This window comes from Carcharhinus amblyrhynchos, chromosome 21 (genome assembly GCF_965287045.1).
Source record: "Carcharhinus amblyrhynchos chromosome 21, sCarAmb.v2.hapA, whole genome shotgun sequence".
In the NCBI taxonomy this organism is placed as follows: domain Eukaryota; kingdom Metazoa; phylum Chordata; class Chondrichthyes; order Carcharhiniformes; family Carcharhinidae; genus Carcharhinus; species Carcharhinus amblyrhynchos.
The window spans coordinates 45,398,292-45,424,286 of NC_137344.1; the positions used below are offsets into that span (position 1 = coordinate 45,398,292).

General features: G+C 40.2%; 1 protein-coding gene across 5 annotated transcripts in view; it reads left to right on the forward strand.

Annotated features, from left to right (window-relative positions):
• The window catches only part of mpripb (myosin phosphatase Rho interacting protein b), a 417,298-nt gene that overhangs the window by 323,775 nt on the left and 67,528 nt on the right, over positions 1–25,995 (forward strand). For all 5 annotated transcript variants that reach the window (XM_080209086.1, XM_080209085.1, XM_080209087.1 and 2 more), the window contains 5 exons: positions 3,659–3,727; positions 11,879–11,968; positions 19,525–19,634; positions 20,083–20,611; positions 24,077–24,214. In XM_080209086.1, coding sequence (XP_080065212.1) covers positions 3,659–3,727; positions 11,879–11,968; positions 19,525–19,634; positions 20,083–20,611; positions 24,077–24,214 — 936 coding nt within the window. The remainder of the gene's footprint in view (positions 1–3,658; positions 3,728–11,878; positions 11,969–19,524; positions 19,635–20,082; positions 20,612–24,076; positions 24,215–25,995) is intronic.

The window sequence follows — 25,995 nt, forward strand, 5'->3', positions numbered from 1 at the left end:
TGTAGGTTGAATGGGTAAGGCGTTTGTAAGTGCACAGGGTGATGGGGATAGGATGGCCAGCATATGCCTGGATACGATTTTCTTCCAGAGTCGATGCAGACTTGATGGACTGAATGGCTGTCTGCACTGTAGAGATTCTATGGTTCTACTATGCTCTTCGGAGAATCGGTGCAGACTTGATAAGCCAAATGGCCTCCTTCTGCACTGTTGGGATTCTATAATAAATTAATGCTGAAAGAGAAGACTAATACATTCAGATAATGTTTTTGTAATTATTATTATCTGAACATAAGCAAATTTTTCTGATTGTGGGATTTGGTAGAAACTTTCCCTCAACCTGATAATGGCAACCCCATAACTATTTGAAGCTCCAAGGAGCATTAATTGGCTAAAGATGAGACTTCTGCACCTCACTGTAGTGGTAGCTCCACTTTAGAGCTACTGGCCACGCTAATGTGTCCTAGCAGTGCCTGGACTGGGCCATCTCCAAATTCTAAGTCCCAGGATCTAGGACTAGGTAAGTGCAGGGGCTTTCACGGCAGAGAGGGAAGGTGAGACCCACCGGTGGAAGACTAGAAAGTGTACCCTTGAGGGAGATGCCATATTATTTCTGGCCTGAGGTCCAAGCAGCATGGCTTTGCTAAACTCTCCATGCCTCCCAACATCAAAATTGAGTGTGGAGAGACACTAATTGGTTGCTTAAGGACCTCAATCAGAGCAAGGGTGGCATCTGTAAAGCTTGGGAAGTGAAAACGTCATGCTTATTTTCAGATTCTCAACTTGCAGCAGGAACTGAAGTTGTTTTTAATGGGTCAGCTGAAATAATTCCTTAACTGGGCAGCAATCATAGAACCATAGAATCTCTACAGTTGCAGCTGAAAGCCTTCTGCCAGTTTGCTCATGGTAATTCCATTCCCCCCATTCAGAAGGTTTTAGGAAATGGAACTGGTATTAACGATTCATCGTGCAGGTAATGGCAATATTGTTGTATCCTGCACTACTAGGGTATTTATACAAATAACAATCCTAATTTATAAATCCTTCCAAAGGAAAAGATGTTAAAGGAATTGTGTGCTTGAATCAGATTTCTTTGTACATTGGTCTTGGACGGAAGATAAATTACATTTGGGCCAGACATGATTTACTGGAATATTCTGTTTGAAGTTGAACATACCAGTGGTTTAAATGTTTAATTTTCATTCAGAAGATCTTAGAAGCAATTTGTTATATTTAATTTAAAATTGTTTCATTTGAAACATTTGCCTGTATTTTTAAAAAATACAAGTTTTCCACTTGTAGAACCTTTCATCCAGATCCAGCGGCAGTTCAGGAGATAGAAAAAGTGAAAACAGCATAAACTACCAGAACCTAGTAACTAAAATACTCCAATTTTCCATCTAAAGATGATCAGTTAATGTTGGCTCTGAGGTTTTTGACCTTTTCTCAAGCCTCTGAGCAAACTGATTACTTTGAATATTTAACATACTAAGACCTAGTGATGTTAAAAGTGTTCTTGGTGAGAAAATTGTGGCATTTTCATCGGTTTAACACAAACTATTTTTTGAAATATTAATACCTTCATTAGGGTGCTTGAAAGAGGTGTGGGTTTAATATTTTAAAATCTGGTATTTCTATCTGAGTAGGGAGGATAGGCTTGGCATATTTCTCTAATATCAAACACAAGAAATATGTGGATTCAATAAATTTCATTGTGCCTTTTTTACATTCACCTCTCCTGAGCTGTCTGATTAGCAAAATCATCATTTGGATCCTTGATTTATGTTGCCCCATTGAGAATAAGAAGAGAAAAGTTGATGGTGCAATGGACTTTGTTTGGGAAGAGGTAAACACTATTTTGTTTCCTGCTATTGAGTGACACCCTTTGTAACCATGCCTGTATGGACACTGGGTGAAGGACCAAATTAGCCACTAAGATGGGACCCCACTTCAGTTAAAATCCTCATCTTGCCAGTTATTTTTATGATGAAATGTGTACAATTTAGAATAGTGGCATTCTTTAAAATATACTTATCAGACCCATGTATAGTTAAGTTTCCAAGTCAACTAATAATTTAACAACATTGTGGTTTCTTCACAAATTTTCCTCATTCAATGTTTATGGTTGCTCTTGTATTCATGTTATATTCATAGCTGATATTTATAAATATTTACATTCGTATTTTGAAGTAGATGCTGAAACATAATACCACTGACCATCTGCAATAGTCAATATTCTGAACATTGAAAAAAATGTAAATGGATATATCGAGAAAATAATATTTTGATGTGTAGAAACTGGGTAGGAGTCGTACAAATGGCTTCATGTCTCTGCAGTTAAGAAAGGGAAAATTGTTGGATTGCTGCTCTTAACTGTGTGCTGCTTAATATGTTCCTGTGCGCGGATAAAATCGTGCTTAGCTGTTATAACTGGCACGGTAAGCAGTCTGACAGCACCCAAGTTTAAGTCCAACCAATTTATTTGGTAGTAAACTCACAAGCTTTTGGGGTTTGTCCCTTCGTCAGGTGAATGGAGAGTTCTGGCCTCAGAGCATACAACAGCACAGACAGAAAGCTTGTGAGTTTACTATCAAATAAATCGGTTGGACTTAAACCTGGGGTTGTCAGACTTCTTACTGTGTTTACCCCAGTCTAACGCCGGCATCTCCACATCATAACTGGCACAAAACAGACGATTAACATTCTTCTGACTAGCCTTTAGCTGAATGACTGCTTAACCTCCTATGCTTTGGACACTGCAGGTGGTTGCAATGCCATATCTCAAAATAAATTGATACATGATAATGTTTTTATGATAAAGCTTGTCTCCACGTTAAGAAATATAAGGTACATCTGCAGTGCCAGCAAGTAGGCTGGCCCCATTTGATCACTGACATATTGGACAGGATTTTCCATGTGTCCCCACGATGTGTTTTACAGTGGTGGGGCCAGCCTGCCATTGGCTGGCGGTGGGATCACTGCCATCAACAGGGTTTCCCGTTGTATGCACTCCTTCACTGGGGAACCCATGGCAGGACCAGAAAATCCTGCTGGTGGGAACAGTCAGAAAATTATGGCCATTAAGTTCCCAGTTTAAGCTGAGCCTTTCAGCAAAGATTAAAACAACTAGCATTTACATATGCAGTGAATGAAGACCAGAAGTTGTATGTCATTGGAGTAACTGATGCTATGAACTAAGAACGTGCCAGGTTTCTCAGGGCATGCTGAAATCGTTGATCTCAACTGCACAACTAGGGGTGATGCAATTGAATCTCGGGTTAAGGAGAGAAAAATACCCAGTCCTGAAATATCAAATGACCATTGCTTTTTGAGCTCACCTATAGGTCTGTTACCCAAAGTAGCCTGTCAACAACAGTAAGGTTTAAACATGAATGGTTGTCACTTGGGCAAAGGACTGGAGGTGACAAACATCTGTGTAATTCTGTTCCAGCAGGAAGAGAAGCTGGGGGGAGAAGTATTAAACAAGTTAATTGAAAGCATTCTATTTTTTTGCCTTTTTTTTTAACCAGTGCATTGGTATGTAATTGCAGAGTAGGTTTCCTGGAATTCAGTTGCAGTTGTTTAGAGTTGTCTGACATGTCAAATATTATTTGCATTTAATCAGAAAACATTTTAGTACATGTTTTTGTTTGCTTTTCAGTGGAAGAAATACTGGTTTGTGCTGACTGACCATAGCCTGCGTTACTACAAGGACTCAATTGCTGAGGATGTAAGTATTATGTTTGGAAATAATTCAGAAACCAGTGGGAATATGCAAGCTACCCTGAACTCTCTTTGGCAGCTCTAATAATATGTCTATGATGATTGCCTATTCTGCAAATGTCTGTACAGAAAAATGAACATGAAAAATTGATATTGGGCCTAATTTTTTGAGGTAATGCTAGAAACTGATACTGGATTAGGCCCTGCTTTTTGCACATTTTCAGACTTTTAGTTCTGTTATCGTGTTGGCCATGAGTTGTTCTTGATCCCCATAAATTAATTATTAATAAGAAGTAGCAATTATGATTGTTACTCCTTTAAAGCAAAATGTGGATTTCGGTGAACTACACTGACAGTAAAGTGACAGGATACACTCGCATTGCTATGTCAAAATCTCAATCCACCCTTGTCAGCTGCAACTCAAGACAGAAGGATCAGGAGTAACCTGAAGTGAGGTGGTCATAATGTTACTCTAACTAAAAGCTCTGCATTTGTCCAACTCTGGTCTCTTGTGTATTCCCCACTTCCCATCACCCCACTATTAAAGCCTTGCCTTCAGCCTTCATGGCCCTAAGCTCTGGAATGCGCCTCCCAGTCCACTCCAACTCTCTTTCTTCAAGATGGTCCTTCTATCATTTGTCTTTATATGGCTTGGTATCAAGTTTTAGCTGAACACACTCCTGTGAAGTACATGTTTTACCACATGTTAAAGATGCAGTATAAATGCAAAAGTGTCATTTTCTTTTCATTCTGTTCATGAATCTTCCGAGCTTTTCTAATTTGGCTGCAGTGTGCCACTGGCTAGTTTCGTTACGCTGAATTAGTGTACTAACTAGAAACTGAAATGCCAGGGTATTTTTCTCTTGGGACTTGTGCAATCAAAGGCATTTTCACTAAACTTAAGCAAAATACTGCAATGCTGGAAATCTATAATAAGAATAGAAAACACAGGAAATACTCAGCATGTCATGCAGTATCTGTGGAGAGAGAAACAAAACCAGCATTTCAAATTGGCTTTTCATCAAAATTGAAGACGTTAGAGATGATGAGAAGTACAAACTGGGAAAAGGTGGTCTGGAAAAGATACAACAAAAGATCCTTGATAGTGCAGCACTCCCTTATCAGTACATGGCCAACAGAGGGTGGTCTGTGTACCCTTTTCCTCTACTGATCTACTCAGATCACCGAAACCATCTACTGTGCTCCAAGATCACAAAACCCTTCATTAGTTTTTTAAATACTTTCTTTGCTGTCTACTGTTCTGCCATGTATGACCCATCTTCCAAGACCCATCTTTTGTTATTATACTTGTACCATTATTGTCTCCGTTATACCATCATTCCTTTTGGTATTTTATCACTTCTCCAGCTGAAAGATTTTGTGCTGTAACTTGCTGCAGTTGCAAACTACTAACTGTATAGTGAGGGCAACAAAATATTTGCAACCTCTGAAAGAAAGGACCAGCAATGTATCTCTCTTACTGATTAGATTGCAGAACTGAGAAAGAAACAAGAGGGACTATGGAGAAGGAAGATGAAGCAGTCATATCATGTGCAAAAAGATAAAGGAAATTAAATATTGGATTAAGAGAAAACAAACAAAAGTGTTTCCAATGTTTTCTGTTTTTATTAGGATAACTTTATCTTAGGGTGAAAAGATCATTTTCAATCCAATTTAAGCATTTATTTTCTTCTAAATAAAATTGATGTATCTAGCTTGTTTGTGTTAGTACTGACCAATTTTCCCATACAACGTGCAGCATAATCAAAATACAACTGAATCTAATGAATATTTACTCTTTCTAAACTAGCTCTAACATGAAACATATCAAAGCATTTTTCAAAAGTGCCAGAAATCTTCCATATTTACCCGAGGAACTGGAGGTGAACAATATTTGACCCAGCTGTCAGTCTACATAGGGTTGCAGCTCATTTTCCCAAAGGTGGCCTCAAACTTAGAATGCACTGTTTTAAAATACGATGTATTTATCCAGTTGGAGCTAAAATATGGATTGAAGATGGATTCTGGTTTTAAAAGCATGGAAGATTTCTGACAACAAATAGACATGTTGTGGGTAATTTAACAGCAGTTACTCATGACTTAGAGTTTTAGTGGTCAAGATAATTACTTGCCAGTCAGTTCTCAGCAAAGGAATTTGGTGACTCGTGCTGATTACTAATCTACAGATTTTCCTTTTAGTTAAATTATTACATCAGAATAAGGCTTTCTTGGATTTTAGTATTGATGCACTTAATGGGCAGAAGGTTCACTTGAGCTATTTTGGCAACATTTTGGAGCTGTCTTAATTTAGAAAATCAGTATTTGTTTTTCCACTCCTACCTTTTTTGTTACAAAGGCACAGGACAGACACATGCTGAGGTTCCACATAGGTGCTGGCAGAACTTGATCCCAATATGTCAGCCTTGAGGATGAGCATCAGCAAGCTATTTGATAGTATAGCCATAACAGCCCATCTGGTCTAGTTTCCAGCTCAGGCCACTTGGCTACAAGCAGCAGCTGATCTTGTATTTTGTGTTTGTAGTGTTGCAAATGATGAATAATGTTTGAAACTATCTCTTAATGAATAAGAGAACTTGCAATTTACAAACATCCCAATCTGACTTAATAAACAAAGAGTATACGATGTGCCCTAAGCAATTTCCTGTCGTCTGTGCCAGTAGTAAAATTAATGCACTGCATTCTTCCAAGCTTGCCAATTAAACTGGCTTAGTGCATCTAACGCCAAGAAAAAATACCATTTGTCATGGCATTTGAGTTCAAACGTGTGATCCTTGTTTTTTTGCAGTCAGTCTAAGCAATTTATTTGTAATGATTCAAGATTGTTTTTAGACCACCATACAACGCTTCATTTAGATCACAACTTCAGTGCAGGAAACCATTCCATAATACTTCATATGAGTAAGGCTGAAACCAGCTAAAGCATGAGGTATTAAGATGGATGACTAAAACTTTGGCAACGAGCTAGGTTTTAAGAGATGAGAGCGGTTAACAGATTTAAGGAAAGACTTCCAGAGCTTGGGGACCAACTAACTGAAGGCGTGACTGGTAATGATGGAACAGGAGGAAAATGGAAATTCCAGAATTGGCAAAATGCAACCATGGGAGTGGGTGAATCGATATGTGAAGACTGCTTAAAGGCAACATTGAAACAATGCAAAATGGACGTCCAGAAGTGGGGTCAACTAATCAAGGTAAAGCACGATGATAAATCATCCATGAAGACAGCTCCAACAACCAGGCTGGTGTTGAATCTAAACACCAGCTGAGGAAGTTTGTCTTGAAAAATCATGAATTCCAACCCAGTTTTCTGAAATCAGCAGTTCAATCTGGATATATATTCCTAGCAAAAAAGAGTATAATGAGTCAAGAAAATGCAATGATATTTTGGCTATGACTTTGTCAATAAAGAGAATGAGACCAAGAAGGATTTGAATATGAGGGTGAGATTTTTAAAGTCAAGAAGTTTAACGTTGGCCTGAGAACAACATGCAGGGAGTGATGGGGGAACGAGACTTGGAGTTCATTAGAATTCGGCTAGCAGAGTTTTAGATGAGCTCAATTTAGTGGCAGGTGGAAGCTAAGTGAATAGCTAGGATTGCATTGGAACAATTGAATCTGGCAGGAAAATGTTTTGATGAGGATTTCAGCAACAAGTAAGCTGAGGTAGTGATGGAAATGGGCTTTGTTACTTCGAAGGAAGTAGATGATTTTTGTTATAGAGGGCATGGGCAGTTCAGCACACAATCAAAAAAAATCAATGGCTGTGAATTTTGTTTAACTCTGAGCAGAAACTAGAAAATCATTAACTTTGTTTTATATCAAAGATTTTGTCATGATTTTGGTACCTTTATTTTGACAATTGTTACATATTAAATGAAAATCAGGCATTGATTTTCAAGCAGTTCAGGGAGGGCTCACTCAACTGATTCAAGAGATGGATTTTTTTCTCATTCATTCATGGGATGTGGGTGTTGCTGGTTTGGTTAGTATTTATTGTCCATCACTAATAGGCCTCAAGAAGGTGGTGCTGAACTGTCTTTAATCACTGCAGTCTTGTTGTAGGAACACCCACAGTGCTGTTACCAAGGCAGCTGCAACAGTGACGGAATTGTGATATCGTTCCAAGTCAGGATATTGTGTGACTTAAAAGGGAACTTTCAGGTGGCAAAGTTCCCATGCTTCTGCTGCCCTTGTTCTTCTAGGTGGCAAAAGTTGTGGGTTTAGAATTTGCTGTTGAAGGAGCCTTGATAAATGACTGCAGCGCGTCTTGTTGGTAATACACGCTGCAGCCATTGTGCTTCAGTGGTGGAGCAAGTGAATATTGAAGATAGCGAATTAGGTGTCAGTCAAGAAGGCTGCTTTGTACTGGATAGTGATGAGCTTCTTAGGTGTTCTTGGAACTACGCCCTTCCAGCAGGTTGGAGAGTATTCCATCACAATCATGACTTGCAACTTGTAAATGTGGGACATGCTTTGGGGAATCAGGAGGTGAATTATTCTTTGAAGAATTCCCAATCCCTGAACTGCCTTTGGAGCAAAACTATGTATATGGCCAGTCCAGTTCAGTTTCTGCTCAGTGTTGATAGTGGAGGATTCGGCAATGGTTGTATCATGAAATACCAAGAGGAGACAGTTAGATCTGTCTTATTGGAGATGGTAAGAAGTTTCACAACACCAGGTTAAAGTCCAACAAGTTTATTTGATCGTAAAGCCACTAGCTTTCAGGGTTTGCCCACTCACCTGACGAAGGGGCAAAACCCAAAAGCTATTGGGTTTACTATCAAATAAACTTGTTGGACTTTAACCTGGTGTTGTGAGACTTCTTACTGTGTTTACCCCTGTCCGACGCCAGCATCTCCACATTATTGGAAATGGTCATGGAGTTTGGCACTTACGGGCAACGTTCAGGCTGGGCCTATGTCTTGCTGCGTATGGACATGGACTGCTTCAATATCTGAGGAGTCGCGAACAGTACTAAACATTGACTTTGTGCAGTCCTCCATAAACATCCCCACTTTTCATCTTATGATGGAGGGAAGCTCATTGAAGCAGTGGAAGATTATTGGGCCTTGGGCATTGCCCTGAGGAGCTCCTGCAATGATGTATTGGGCCTGTGGTGATTGCTGTGCGCAATCTCTCTCTCACGCACACACACAAAACATCTCATGGCCTTTGTGTTGCAAGGCCTCTTGGATGCCACACTCAGTCAGCTGCAGCCATGATGTCAAGAGCATTCACTCTCACCTGAACTCCTTGATTGAACCAAGGCTGTAATGAAGTCAGGAGCCAAGTGGCAAATCCCAAACTGAGGTCAGTTGAGCAGGTTTTTGCAGAGTAAGCATAACTTAATAGAACTGTTGATACTTTCCTGGTGATTGAGAATAGCAGCACTGATGGGGCAGTAATTGGCTGGGTTTGGTTTCTCCTGCTTTTGTGTAGGACACACCTAGAAATTTTCCATATTGCTAGATGCTAGTGTTCTACAGGAACAGCTTGGTGAGTTCTGGAACACAAGTGTTCAGTATTGTATTTGGAAATCTGTCAGGGTCCATAACCTTTGCATATCCAGCACCTGCAACTATTTCTTCCTTTCACGTGGAGTGAATCAAATTGGCTGATGACTGGCATCTGTGATGCTTGAGTCCTTAGGGGAATGAGATGGATCATCTACCCAGCACTCTGGCCGAAAGTGGCTGCAAATTCTCCAGCCTTGTCTTCTGCATTGGTATACTGAACTCCTCTATCATTAAATGTGGGGATATTTGTGTAGCTTTCTCCTCCAGTTTGTTGTTTGATTGTCCACCACAATTCATGACTGGATGTGGCAGGGCTGCAGAGCTGATATATGATCTATTGGTTGAAGGGATCGCTTAGCTCTGACTATCGCATGCTGCTTCCACTGTTTGCATGCGAGTAGTCCTGTGTTATAGCTTCACCACCATGACATCTTATTTGTAGATATGCCTGATTCTGCTCCTGCCATGCCCTCCTGCACTTTTCTTTGAACCAGAGTTATTCCCCAAGTTTCATGGTAATAGTGGGTATGCTGGGCTGTGACTTTACAAATTGTGATTGTATATAATTCTGCTGCTGATAAAGAGCCTTATGGATGCCCAGTTTTGAGTTGCTAGATCAGTTTGAAATCTATCCCATTTAGCGCAGCGGTACTGTCACACATGATGGAGGATATTCTCAGTGTGAAATTGAGGCTTTGTCTCCACGTGGATTGTTTGGTTAATACCTCTCTATCAGTACAGTCATGAACTGATGTATCTGCAGCAGATAGATTTCCCTCTTGGTACCCTCACCACCTGTCGGAAACCAAGTATAACAGCCATGTCCTTTAGGACTCGGCCAGCTCAATCAGCAATGGTGCTGCCAGGCCACTCAGTGAAGCCTCCCAACTCTAAATACACCCTTGCCACCCTCAGTACTTCCTCCAAGTGATATTCAACATGGAGATGTACGGATTCATCAGTTGAGGAGAGATGGTACGTGGTGACTAGCAGGAGGTTTCCCTGCCTATGATTGACTTACGTCACAAGACTTCATGAGGCCCAGAGTCAGTGTTGAGGAACCCCAGAAACAGCTCCCTAATAACGTACACCGTTGTGCTGCCACCTCTAGTAGGTCAATCCTGTAGATGTAATAGGACATATCCAGGGATGGTAACGATAGTGCCTGAGAAATTGAGCTGTGAGGAGAGGCTGAATAAACTAGGCTTGTACTCGTTAGAGTTTAGATGAGGGGAGATCTCATTGAGACATATAAGATGATGAATGGGATGGATAGGATAGAGGTGGAGAGACTCTTCCCGCTCAAAAAAAGACAGTAGGACTAGGGGGCACAGCCTCAAGATAAAGGGGAGGCGGTTTAGAACGGAGTTGAGGAGGAACTTCTTCACTCAAAGGGTGGTGAATCTCTGGAATTCTCTGCCCGTTGAAGTGGTGGAGGCTGCCTCTCTAAATATTTTTAAGAAGCGGGTTGATGGGTTCTTGATAAGAGAGGGGATTAAGGGTTATGGGGAGAGGGCGGGAAAGTGGAACTGAGCCACAACAGATCAGCCATGATCTTATTGAATGGCGGGGCAGGCTCGAAGGGCTAGATGGCCCACTCCTGCTCCTATTTCTTATGTTCTTATGAAATAGTCATTCTCACTGAATCATATCTTGCAGACAATGTCAGGCTGTTGCTTGACTAATCTGTGGGACAACTCTGCCAATTTTGACACAAGCCCCCAGATTTGCAGTCAACACGGTTGTGTATGCCCTTGTTGTTTTTGGTGCCCAGGTCAATGCCCTGTTTCAGACCTTTCGTACTTTGTCACAGCATTTAAGAGTCAACCATGTTGCTGTGGGTTTGCTGTGAGTCACATGTAGGCCAGACCATTTTTTTTTTTCATTTTTATGGGACGTGAGCATTGTTGGCTGGGTCAGAATTTATTGCTGGTCCCTAACAGCACTCTGTCTCAGAAGGCATTTGAGAGTCAACATATTGCTGTGGAGTCACATGTAGGCCAGACTGGATAAGGACAGCAGATTTCCTCTGTTAAAGAACATTAGTGAAATAGCTGAGTTTTTATGTCAGTTTACAATGGTTTCATGGCTATCATTAAACTTTTAATTCCAGATTTTTATTGAACTCAAATTTCACCATTTGCTGTAACAATACTTGAACCTGGGTCCCTAAATCTTGCTCTGGGTCTCTACATTACTAGTCCAGTGACAATGCCACTGCATCACTGCCTCCTCTATGGTAATATCCTTCCTTAAAGGACAAAGATGAACCAATGTATTTTTATAATGATTAACACTGATATTGTGGTCACCATTAGACTCGCTTTTAATTCCAGATTGATTAATTGAATTTCAATTCCACCACTATTGTGATTGGATTGGAGCCTATATCCCCCACAATATATATTTTTAAGATATGTTCTGATTGACAAGAGAGTTGAGGGTTATGAGGTAGTCAACAAGAAAGTAGATGTACAGTAACAGTCAGATCAGCCATGGTCTTATCAAATGGAAGAGCAAGTTCAAAGGACCGAATGACCTGCTCCTTCTAATTTTTATTTTTTTTGTGTGAATTGCCAAATCAATTTGTTTGTTTCTGCTTTTAACCCCTATTGCCACAGGCATCAGATCTGGATGGTGAAATTGATTTATCTACTTGCTATAATGTGACTGAATATCAGGTCCAGCGCAACTATGGCTTCCAAATACATGTAAGTTGGTGCTTTTAAATGATGAAAATTTATACCGACTTGACATGTACTTCATGTGTGTTGTTATCTTCCTGCTGCAATTTCTATGCATTGCTATGGCTTAACGCTAAGATTCAGATTCGTTTTTGAGTCTGAAACATGCCCTCGTTGTTTTTCTATGTAATGGAAGCGTGGAATAATATAGCACAAAAGGAGGTAATTTGACTCATTGTGCCTGCGCTTTGAAAGAGTGATCCAGCTAATCCCAACTCCTGCCATTTCCACATTGCCTTGCAAATTTTTCCCCTTCAGTAATTTATCAGATTCCTTTCTTTCTTAAAAAAGAAAGTATTATTGAATTTCACCTTTGTGTTGTTTTACTGTCAGTAGATTGAAACACCCCATTTTGAGACTGAATGATTCTTTTTAACCTTCCACTCACCAGTAACCCCAGTTTGTTGTTGCAGTTTGATTTAATCTATTTTTTTCTTACAATGGTGTATTATATTTCCTCCGATCAAGCTGATTGTGCAATGAATTTTGGCAGTGCTTGTATGATGTGACTGTAAAGACACACAAACCATTCCCAGCTTTGATTCTTGGATTTAACTGAGTTAGTTGATCTCATCTTTCCTTTACATAAAATTACATAGAATATACAATACTGAAACTTGTAATTCATCCCAGTTAGTTTCTGTTAGTAGTTCACACTAGTCTGCTTCCATTCATATAATTACAGGAAGGGGAAAGGATATACTGATAGGATATAGTGGAGCAAACTTGGATGAAGTTCATGTGAAGAAAAATACAATCATGGACCTGCTGAACTGAATGGCCTGTTTCTGTGTTGTAAACTCTATAATATTATTATGTAATCTGCATCACCACCTGCTGAGGCATTCTAGATTGTCGCAACCGGCACTTTAAAAAAATTCTCACCCCTGGTTCATTTGCCAGTTACCTTAAATGCTTGTTCCCTGGTTACTAATCTTTCTGTGACAGGAAACAGTTTTTCCTTATTAAAATCATTTATGATTTTGAACACCTATTCAGTCTTCTTAACCTTCGTTCCTCTGAGGAGAACAAGTCCAGCTTCTCTCGTCTCTCCATATAACTAAAGACCCTATTACCAATCCCTTCTGCACCCTTTGATGACTTTGGCATTGATCCTGAATTCACTGTAAAACTAATATATGTGACAATAAATCAAACCAGTATTCCAATTAATGTTCTGATTTATAAAGGTTTAGTATGAATTCCATGCCTTTGTACTCAATGGCCCAGATTTTCAGAGTTGAAGGATTCCAAAATCATTTAAAAGTGCAGCTAGGACCCAATTCCGGCATTCCTGCCCCAATTTTGGCAGTCCAGTTTTCATCTGTGGGATAAGGGTGTGAGCACCAGCACTCTGCATTCATATCCATGGGAGGGTCTGTAATGGCTTCTCTTGGACTCTCACAATTTTCGTCAAGTTGGGCAAGTTTCTCCATGACTCCAAGGAGTCATGACCCATAGCTTGGATTTGGCAGCCATATAGAAACACAGAAACTAGAAGTAGGAGTAAACCATTTGGGCCTGCTCTGCGATTCATTTTGATCATGGCTGATCATCGAATTCAACATCCTAATTCCCCCTTCCTCCTACATCTCTTGGTCTCTTTAGCTCTAAGAGCTATATCTAATTTCTTCCTAAAATCAGACAATGTTTGGCCTCAACTACATTCTTTGGTAGTGAGTTCCACACATTCAGCACATTCTGGGTGAAGAAATTTCTCATCTCAGTTCTAAAAGTTCTACCCCTTTCCTCAAATTATGACCCTTAGTTCTGGACTTTTCGACTATTGAAAATTTTATAAGTTTCTGAGATCCCCTCTCTTTTTTAAACTCCAATGAATATAATCCTAACTGATTTGGTTTCTCCTCATATGACAGACCTGCCCTCCCAGGAATCAGCCTGGTAAACCTTCGCTGTACTCCTGCTATAGCAAGGGCACCAAAACTACACCCACTACTCCAGGTGTGGCCTCACCAAGCCCTATACAATTGCAGCAAAACATCCCTATCCCTATACTCAAATCTCCTCGCTATGAAGGCCAGTATACATTTGCCTTCTTTACTACCTGCTGTACTTGTACACTTACTTTTGGTGATTGATGCACGAGGACTCCAAGGTCGCGAGTATCTACCTCACTCAATTTGTACCCATTCAAGTAATAATCTGTCTTTCTGTTATTCCTACTGAAATGGATAGACTCACATTTATCCACATTATACTGCATCTGCCATGCAAATGCATATGTTCAGCCTGTCCAAATCATGCTAAAGCATCTCTGCATCCTCTTCACAACTCACCCTCCCACCCAACATCGTATCATCTGCAAATTTGAAGATAATACATTCAGTTCCCTCTTCCAAATCATTAATATATAATGTGAACTGTTGGGTTCCTAGCACAGATTCTTGTGGAACCCCACTAGTCACTGACTGTCAATCAGAAGAAGACCCATTTATGCCAACTCTTTGCTTCTTCTAACCAGTTTTCTATCCATCTCAAGACATCATCTGTAATCCCATGTGCTTCAACTTTACACAGTAGTCTATTATGTGAGACTTTGTCGAAAGCTTTCTGAAAATTTAAATAAACCACATCAACTGGTTCTCCTCAGTCAACTCTATTAGTTACATCCTCACAGAATTCCAATAGATTTGTCAAGCATCATGTTCCTTTTGTAAAGCCATGTTGACTTTGCCTGATTACACCACTGCCTTACAAATGCCGAGTTATAAAATAGACTCTTCCCCAGTACCGATGTTAGGCTCACTGGCCTATTGCTCCTGTTTTCTCCCTACCTTCCTTTTTGACTAGCAGGCATACATTAGCTACCCTCCAATCTGTAGGAGCTATTCCAGAGTCTAAAGAATTTTGGAAAATAACCACCAATGAATCTACTACTTCCAGGGCCACTTCCTTAAGTATGCTGGGATGAAGATTATCAAGACCTGGAAATTTATCCACCTCCAATCCCATCAATTTCCCAAAATAATTTCTCTATTAATGCTGATTTCCTTCAGCTCCTCACTGAAACATATTTCTCTCAGCACTTCTGTTACATTACTCATATTTTCCTTTGAAGACTGAAGCAAAGTTCAAATTTAATTCCATAGCCATTTCTATATTCCCCATTATGAATTCTCCCATTTCTGACTGTAAGGAGCCTACATTTGTTTTTGTCATTTTTTATAAGAAACATATTTATAAGAAACATTTACAGTCAGTTTTTATATTTCCCATTAGCTTACTTATATATTCTATTTTTCCTCCATAATCAATCCCTTGGTCCTCCTTTGCTGAATTTTAAATTGCTCCCAATCCTCAGGCCTGTTGCTTTTTCTTGCCAATTTGTCTGCTTCTTTCTTGAATCTGATATCTTTAATTTCCCTTGCAAGCCATGGTTTGGCCATGTTTCCTTACCATTCTTGCACCAAACAGGAATAAACAACTTCTGGAGTTTGCCTGTTCATTCTTTAAATATCTGCCATTGCCTATCCATTGTCTTTCCTTTCAGTAATGTTTCTCAGTCTACCATCGCCAATCCATGCCTCATACCATCATAGTTACCTTTACTGATATTCAGGACCCTGGTCTCAGAATCAACTACATCATGATCCACCCTGACAAAGAATTCTACCGCATTATGGTCACTCTTGATGTTTGTGTTTAGCCCTCAATGTTTAGTTCCCGTCCTTGCTCATCTTGGAGCCACATCTCTGCAATGCTAACTACATCTTACCCCTTTACATCTATTTATGCAACTAATTCATCCATTTTGTTTTGAATGCTCCAAGCATTCAGGTACAAAACCTTGAAGTGGGCACTTCTAACATTTTCCCTTTCCCACTATTTTTTAGTCAGTCCTCATCTGACTTTGGCCCTTGATTTCTGTGCTTATCACTTCTTGCTCTGAATCCTTCGAAAGGTTGTGCCCCTCCTCCCCCCAACATCAGTCCTGACCGATCCTGTTTTACAGGTCCCACCTCCCCCAAAAGGTGTTATGCATGACCTCTCCAACTTTACAATGTGACCTTCTGCTGCCCCCCCCCCCCCCCCCCCCCAACCCATTCCATCATGATCTCTTAAAGCCCCCATGCCTACTCATGACTCTTCCATGCCCATTTGCCCACATATATTATGTAAGAGACAACGAACGCTATGTTATCAGTGACATCAGTGGAACACCTTAGGGGGAATACGTGCACTGAATTCTTTGGACAAAACTGGTGCTCATACACCCCAAAAGATCTAACAATCAACAAAAGAAGCTCTAAGCATTTTACACCTCTTTAATCTTGTGCAAGTAACAATTCAGATATTGATAAATCTTCAGCCGAGTCAACAGGACTACCACAGAGGTGATCCTTTTATTAGACTGAGCTCTTGGCTAAGCATGCATAAGAGGAGCCTTTTAACCTGGCCAACCCTATGACCTCTGATCCTCCAGAGGCAACAGGCCAAGCTCCATCAGCACATTGAACATAAGAACATAAGAAATAGGAGCAGGAGTAGGCCATCCAGCCCTTCGAGCCTGCCCCGCCATTCAGTAAGATCATGGCTGATCTGTTGTGGCTCAGTTCCACTTTCCCGCCCTCTCCCCATAACCCTTAATCCCCTTGCCTATCAAAAACCCATCAACCCGCTTCTTAAAAATATTTAGCGAGGCAGCCTCCACCACTTCAACGGGCAGAGAATTCCAGAGATTCACCACCCTTTGAGTGAAGAAGTTCTTCCTCAACTCCGTTCTAAACCACCCCCCCTTTATCTTGAGGCTGTGCCCCCTAGTCCTACTGTCTTTTTTGAGCGGGAAGAGTCTCTCCACCTCTATCCTATCCATCCCATTCATCATCTTATATGTCTCAATGAGATCTCCCCTCATTCTTCTAAACTCTAACGAGTACAAGCCTAGTTTATTCAGCCTCTCCTCATAGCTCAACCCCCTCAACTCCAGTATCAGCCTAGTAAACCTCCTCTGCACTCCCTCCAAGGCCAAAATATCTTTGCGCAGGTGCGGCGCCCAAAACTGCACACAGTACTCCAGCTGCGGCCTCACCAATGCCCTATACAGCTGCAGCAAGACCTCCCTACTTTTATATTCAATCCCCCTCGCTATGAAGGCCAGCATCCCATTCGCCTTCCTGACCACCTGCTGCACCTGCAAGCTGGGTTTTTGCGACTCATGCACAAGGACCCCAAGGTCCCTCTGCACCGTCGCCTGCTGCAGTTTTTCGCCACGTAAGTAATAGTCCTTCCTACCATTATTTCTACCAAAGTGGACCACCTCACACTTGCCAACATTAAATTCCATTTGCCATTTCCTGGCCCATTCGCCCAGCCTATCTAGATCCTTCTGCAGACTCTCCACACCCTCCGCACAATTTGCCGTTCCCCCAATCTTGGTGTCATCAGCAAATTTCGACACCATACACTCGGTTCCCTCCTCCAGATCATCTATATAAATGGTAAATAGCTGAGGCCCCAGCACCGACCCCTGGGGCACTCCACTAGTCACCAACCGCCAATCCGAATAGCACCCATTGACCCCCACTCTCTGCCTCCTATTTGACAACATTGCCAACCAACCAGCTCTTTCTCTCTCTCTCTTCCCCCCAACTCCTCCACACACACACACACACACACACACACACACACACACTGCCCAGGTTGGAGATTGCATCGCTTGGGCCACTTTCTGCTAATGTGGATGTGGAGAGCCATGCCAATGCTTCTGTTTATCAGGCCAAATATCCATTTTGCCTTTTTAACAGCCATGTCAACTTGTCCTTCCACCTTCAAGGATTTTAAGAATTTGTATATGTATACGTATACCTCCAGTTCTCTCTGTTCCTGCATCCTCTTTAAAATTAACATGACCAAGAAAAAGTATTTTTTTTAGTATCCACTGTAGTAGATTTATTTTTAAAATAATGAAACAGTCACCCAGCATCTTAAAAGAGAGAGAGTCTAGGGGAGAGTGAAAATTGTACATGTTGGGCATAAAACAATCACATAACTCATAAGGACTTTTCCTTGGGAAAAATTCAACATTTTGACCCCTAGAGAAACCCATTCTGCTGAAGTCACCCGCTGAGAATCCCAGAGTGGCTTCAATGACTTGCTGTGAAGAAAGAGCAAGTTTCTGAGAAACAGATCCAAGCCTTTGTGATTGTTTCCTCCAATATTAAATAAATATAAAGTGCATTCCTCTCTTAAAGGAGCTGTGTTCTCTATTTGTTAATAACTTTGGAAGATAACAAGATGTGTATTTAAGTGCAAGTCCACTGCCTGTGGTCTGTTGTGGTAGATGTGGTATTTACTTCTATCTCTTGCTGCAATCATAATTTCTTGTGTGTTTGGAGTGTCACCATGAACAGAAAGTAAGATGCAGCCAATGAGTTCAAGAATTTTTTTAAATGGCAGATGTATTTTTTGAAGTTTCACAATAGTTCATCGCATTAATGTATTGTACCACACCATAGTATTGGATTAGAAGAAGCCACATCTTGCAGTAAAACGAAGTCACTCTACATCTTTCAGTGTGTGCCAGATAGCTCTCTGTTTCAACATAAAGAAGCTCTCCTGAATGTGAGTCCTTACACCCTACAAACTAAAAGTGAGCTCTGAAGCTCTGAAAAGCTCACTTAAGTTACTTAACAACTTATTGCTGCTCCAGATTAAAGAGTCCTGTACTTGTTGCTGTAATTTTCTCATTGGAAATTATACGAGTGGTCTCCTTTCCTTCTACTCATCAGATAATGAAAGGATAATTACTATGCCAACATTGTGTGACTTAAGCTACAATCTGGAGATCAGGTTTACTTAAAAATACCTACATGTAGTAAACAAGGAACAGAGCAGGTTCTTCTAGATTTGCAGCATATTCACTGCGAACTACTTATTTCACAAATAGTAAGTGTGATGTATTAACCTTCCAAACGTCATTGAAGTTGGCTTAGCATCTGTAACAAAATTTTATGTAAGAAAGACTAAACTTCTCTCTGGAGTCTTCAGATGCATAACTGTACATGGCTATAATGCAACAAAACAGATGAATTCCTGGATTGGTCAAAAGTTTGCCAAAATTATTTTTTGTCTGGGTGTAAAACTGTGCTAACCACTTCACAGAAAAGTACCAATTGGACAACAACTATTTTCAGATTACATGGCTTAGATTTTACAGGTGATGAAAATCTGTTGGACTGGGATCATGTGGTTTAAGGTTAGCAGTGAGCTCTAGTTCTGAAAATGGGTTCCTGACACTGTTTCCTGTCCCACCTGCATTTAAAAGGCCATTAACATTGATGATAGCTTGTATATTCTAACATCTGGCTTTCGCAGCCAGTGTCTTGAGTCACACAACATATACTTGTAACAGAGATTTATTGCTGGGAACTCGCAAGATATGTTAAATTCCTCATAACTTTCATCTTTAAGTATTTAAGATAACTGACTGGCTTGACTGGAGTTTGCAGGATAGAACAATGCATTGGCATTTTGGATAATACAGATGATATCTCATCTTACAGACCCAGGAAGCTTTGTTTACCCTTTCTGCAATGACTGCTGGTATCCGACGCAATTGGATGCAGGCATTGATGAAAAATATCCGTCCTTCAACAGCTCCGGATGTTGCCAGGTAAGGACGCGCTTTGCTGAAATATTTAACTATTGCTTCTTATGCAGATTCTGTAGCAGTTCATTGCAGCAAGTTCTGTGTAAATGTGTTATTTAACTGAATAGTCTATCTGAATTTGAAATTATTTTATAGTTCAAATAGATTTGATTTCAAATATTGTTTCTTTGTAAAAGCAAAGCAAAGTGTTGGAAAATTTCTGTGCTCAGAAGCAGAGTCACATTGGATGCAAAAACTCTGCTTCTCCACTGATGCTCTCAGACCTGCTGAGATTTTCCAGCACTTTCTGCAATTATTTTTTTAGGTATTGTTGATGCTTCTTAGGTGTTTCTTACCTGTGCCTTATTAACATTGTGGAAGTGCCACAAACTAAAGCAAATGTATCCAAAATATTATATGTAGATTACTGTTTATTTTAAGGAATTTCAATCTGACGTTTCTCTTCCATTAGCTTACCAGAAGAGCAGTGTGCTGTGATGCTCCCAGATACAACTCCACATTATGATAGCAAATCAGACTCTCCATCCTCTGAAACTTCTTCTGTGGATAAGGAGACAGGGCAGAGAAAAAGCCGAGCACGTGAAAGGAGGAGAGAGGGCAGGTCAAAAACTTTTGACTGGGCAGAATTCAGGCCAATAGCACAAGCTTTAGCCCAAGAGAGAGCAGCAAAGACAGATTTATGTGATGACCTGAGTGATTGGGAACGGACTAAACGGCGTGAGGAACGTAGAAAAAGATATGAGGCTGTGACTGGAACAATGGGCTCAAGTTCAGCTGATGCAAACAGGATGGAATTTGAACCATCAAGTTCACCGCCGCTGCTGGATCGGAGGCAAAAGATGCATGATGAAATTGAAGAGCACTGGCAACAGGTAGAACGGACACCCATCAGGGAAGAACGGCGAGTTCCTCTGGCAACTGTACTGCCAAGTTCACAAACATCACAAATGGACAAACTACTGGAGACCCATACAAAAGAGGTAAGCAAAAATTACAGTTGTTCATCATTGAAAAAGGACCCAAGTAATTCTCAAATCTCACATAATCACTAGCTCTTGGGCTTGGGTAACTCAAAGTATGGTTGCTGATAGTGGAGTGGAGGAAGATGAAATGCAGAAAAGGAATGAAGGGTTTGGAGGAAGGGATGATTTTATTGCTGAGAGTGGATACAGAGCTGGGGGTGCACAAGCTGCTAAAGTGACTTAAACAGGATGAGAATTTTAAATTTAAGGCATTGGGAGGGCAGGGTCCACTGCAAGTCATGAGGATGGGGATGAAAGACAATTGGAACTTGGCACCGAATGGAGTTTTGGATGACCTGACATTTCCAGAGGGTCAAGGATGGGTGATAAGCCAGTCGAGCATTGGAATAGTTAAGTGTAAGTGAACAGGACAGTGGTGAGCGGCTACAATAGTGATGGGGCTGAAGGAGGTGAAAATACCTAGACTTTGTGACTGAGAGGATATAAGATTGGGAACCTCAATTTGGAGTCGAGTAGGACTGAGCTTCTGAACAGTCTGGTTCAAGCCGAGACAATAATCATGGCAAAATATGGGGAAAAGGCTGGAATAATTGCAGTGTTTGATGTTTGTGGCAGTATTGTGGAGAATTATGGAGAAAGTTGTAACTTGCAAGGAATAATGAATGAAGAAAAATGTGTCCAGCTTCTAGCCACCAGCACCATGCTTGTTTAGACCTGTATTAAAATGAGATGCACTACAGTTTAGCTATCAGTTGCGTTATCTTTGTGTCATTATACACACGCTTTTTCACCCCATGATACTCCCTCTTAATATTTGCAACACTTAAGACACCAGTCTGTGTATTATAAAGTATAAAACATGTCTGTTACTATGTTGAAGGCAGTGATTTAACATCAAGGTTCTGCTCAATTTCATTGGCAGCACTGTCAAGTTCCTGCCTTGTAACTAACTCACTGCCAACTATTTCTTAGCCAAATGCACAGTTTATTGAAAGGATTCGCCAGACAACACACCCATGTTTTTCAGTTACTCAAATGATCGCAGTTCTGTTTCAGGTACTGGTCAACTGTGGTTTGAAAGCCCAACTGGAATGCTGCATCAGAAATTAGGTGTGCTTTCCTAGCCACATCCTGAGAATGTCATTTATGCCAAATGATTTGGCTGTCCTGGCCAATTGTTGATTGTCTCCTAGCCCATGTGCCAACTAAGTTAAGGGGGTTTGTTGATTAGTGAGGGAACAAAAGTTGACAACACTGAAGGTTTTCAAAAACACGTCCCACAGTGAAAGAAAGAAGGCAAACACTAAATAACTCTCTGGATGCTGTTAGAATTCAAGATTTCTACCAACATGCTTCACTTGTACTCAGTAACCAGGCAGATGCATGCCTCCTATGTATGACAATGTAATAACTATATGTGAAATAAAGGATGATTATGCTGTAGGATTAAGTACATAAGAGCTAGGAGCAGGAGTAGGCCATCTGGCTCCGCCATTCAATAAGATCATGACTGATCTTAAGCTTGACTATTTACTGTAACGATTTGCAGAGTATCTACCACACACTGCTGATTACCTCAGTAGTTGTGGAGCAATGCCACTCTTATCAGTACTAAAGTCACAAATAAAATTATTAGCAAGTGATTTATATGAAAAATAAAATAAACATCATCCCTGGCATTTGAAATTATTTCAAAAAAAGATCTCTCAGCCTTTTGAAATTCTGGAAACAATCTCCAGAGTCCAACAACTGAAACTTGGGTAAATAAATGCTCAGTACAATTACAGCATGGTGTTCCACCTCACCAATGTGAATTAGAAAGTGGCTGGACCGAATAAACCTAAATTAGAATTTGCAAACCAATTCCAGTTATGTTTTCTGTTCCTTTTGAAATAAAGAACAGTTTCTTTGAAGAACAAAGCTTTTTGTTTCAAGGTTGTCTGTTGATCATGAGGCAAGAATTTTTTTCACCTTCTATCAAGATATCCCCAGTGGTACAACCAATTTGGAAAAAGTCTGTGTCATCTCCTGACAGTGGCGACTTAAATATATCATTTACGATATTAAGCAAATTATTCCAGCCTGATGTGGTTATGTATTACTATAAATAGAGTTGGGCAGTCCCCCCTTGTAGCTGAATGCTCGTTCCATACAGAGAATTCAGGATTGTTCCAACTCAGGCTGTCGTATCAAGACACAGGCATTCAGAAGGAGCAAATGTAGTTCCATTTAAAAAATAAATAACTAAATATGTTGGTTCAGCTACAACTTCAGATTGAACAAATATTCTAACATGATGCAGGGCAGAGGTTCATTTTATCAGTACTGAAAAGTGAACCCAAATTCCTGTCCTGGAAATGGATATTATCAACTTTATCAATTAAGAACTTTTTTCATTTTTGTTCATATCACGACTGCAAAGAGGCCTAAATTGAGTGTCTATTGTAGATCACACATTGTAATTTAATCCTTTCAGCAAAAAGTTATAAACACATTGAGGGATAGAAAACGATATGCAATTTGCCCCTTGACTTGGAACTGGAAATTTACAAGCAGTTTCCAATCAGACAGCATGATCAGGTGGATGGATATGCTAGGTATTGCGTACATCTTTCTGGTATGTTTCTCATTGGAAGGTTCACTGGGTATTCTGCAGCATACTAACCCATTCATTCCGTCCACAAAAGTTGTTTTTTTTTTAAAAGAGGGAAATCGGCTTCTTTCGGTAAACATTGAATCATAGAATCCCTACAGTGCAGAAGGAGGCCAATTAGCCCATCAAGTCAGCACCAACTCTCTGTCACAGCATCTTTCCCAGGCCCAACCTCTTCAATACATGTGAACAACATTCTACACAATGTGGCACAACATTCTCACTGTTATACAATATATCATCTGACTGGTCACAGGCAATGCCATGGGACATTCTATAGTATGATCATAAGTGTTGACAAAACCTTGAGTAATGGCTAAACTTGGTGTTCCTCCTTGAGTCAAGTAATGATCAATTCTAAGTTAAAGCAGTACACTTACAGGGCAAACTTCAATTAAATCAGGAATATTTTATTTTGGTAACAGATTTTAGTATTTATTTTAGCGTGTAGTTCTATATATTTTAAAAATATTTTTGTTAAAGGTGTGTGGAATTGCCCTCTGGATTTCCACTGAATGAGTCCACTGAGACACAGTCCTGTGCTGTGTCATAGAGCATGTTCTGTAGCCTTCCATCACCAATATCATCTCTTGCTAACATTCACTTACCAGCCATAAAGATAAATATTTTTAATTTGCTCTCGAGTCACTTTGTGATCATCCAGCAGGAGACAATATTCACTTGGCTCTTTCTCCCCGCAATGCCTTAACTTAGGCCTAATGGTTATAAATGTTTGGAATGCAAATGAGAGAGAGCATAATAACTCTTAATTGTACCTCCATAAAACACGATTCGTTATTTCACTGTAGCTTGAAGAATTGAAAACCCAGTTGGAGCGCTGCCAGCAGGAATTGATAGAGACACAGAAGTATAGGGCAGAGCTCGAAGCCCAGCTGAAGGCTAGTATGGAACGTGAGCAGCAAACCCGTTCTGGGTACATCTCCCAGGTAAGAAAAATCCTTTTCTGTATAGGCATATCTTCCTTTTGATGTGTAGAAAGTGCTACATCCCGTATGAACCCTTTGCATGTTTTGTGAACTGACAACTTACCTAAATTTTTTTTTAATGCATGGACTGCTGCATGACAATTGAAGAACTGATGAATCATTGGTGCTTTTATTCTATTAATCGCATTTTTTAATGATTTAAGGGGAAAGTAACCTCAGTAATGAACCATATAGAGGGGAATTTTGATAAGCATTTTCAGTGGTTCTTTCATTAGTCAAATATGAACCTAGCCAGCTAGGGATTACTTTTGAGTTCAGATGTAAAACTGGCAATGTATGACAAATCATTGATGGCATATATGTGAATTTGACAACTGGTTGACTTTGTGACTTGAGAGCAAAGTTTATGTGGCTTATAAATATTCAAACACTAGGGAGAGAAGTTTACAATTTCTCTTGAGTTTATTTCCACTATTACTTCTGCTTTGTCCCATTCTACCGACATCGAATCCTAGGCAGGATGGCCTTTGTTCATCATCGAAGAGAAATAGGGAAAGAGTTTAGAGCATGTTAAGGTTTGATATGTTATAACGCTCCTGTGAATTGTTCAGGACTGTACACTAATGGAATCTGAATTAGTGAAAGATAGAATAGAAATTAACGCTGTCTGAAAAGACAGTACTTTGTCCATTAACTTTGCCCATAAATCAAATATTAGGACTAAAGCTTCATCTAACCCTTTGACATGGTTCAGTTTTGTTAAAAACACCACTTACTGCTTGAAATAGGTATCTACAGATGAGTACAGAAAATGTCTATCATGAAACAATTCCGGCAGTTGATATTCTTGGAGCATTATTGAATTTCAGCCTTTTGATTCGTTAACACTGTTCCCTTATTGAAGTGAACATCAAAGAAATTTAATTCAACAAAATAAACTAAGATCTTGGCTCACAAATAATATCATAGTATTGTTTATTTCACACCTGTGGATGGATCTCAAATTCACATTTACCAAGCACATGAGCCCTCCTTGTAAGTGAAATGAACTTAACTAGCAGTGTCCCTCAGTTGTAACTATTAACGCTCCCCTCCCAGAGCATGTGTTTCAAGAGAGGGAGAGATTTGTGCTGTCAACCTTGTACATCCTGTTGCATGGGATAATAACAAAAAACATTAACCAAAGTTATTTTGAACATTTAAGGTTTGATAAGGCAAAGCATAAAGTTGTAACAAGGATGTTTTTTGAGAAAAATTGAGAGAAGCTTGAGAGATGGATAGGGGAGACATACTGATACGGTTGCATATCGGTGTTTTAAAACTGGATTACTGTAGATTTTTTCATGCTTGTACCTCAGATCAATGTTATGGTGATTCACAACTTCCCTTGCCTCCGAGTCTATCTTGACCAGCTCTGCTATCTAATAAATGCTCAGTAATGTGCCTGGAGATAATAACAGAAAATAAAATCTGCTTTTTTTTTATAAAGCTAATGGGATTATTATTCTGTATCTACAACAGTCCCTTGCTCAGAAATGGAACAAGGATCAGATCTTATGATAGAGCGGCATGGTGGCACAGTGGTTAACACTGCTGTCTCACAGCGCCAGGGACCCAGGTTCAACTCTGGCCTTGTCTGCATGGGTTTCCTCCTACAGTCCAAAGTTGTGCAGGTTAGGTTGATTGGCCATGCTAAATTGCCCCTAGTGTCAAGGGATTAGCAGGGTAAATATATGGGGTTATGGGAATAGGGCCTGGGTGGGATTATGGTCGGTGCAGAC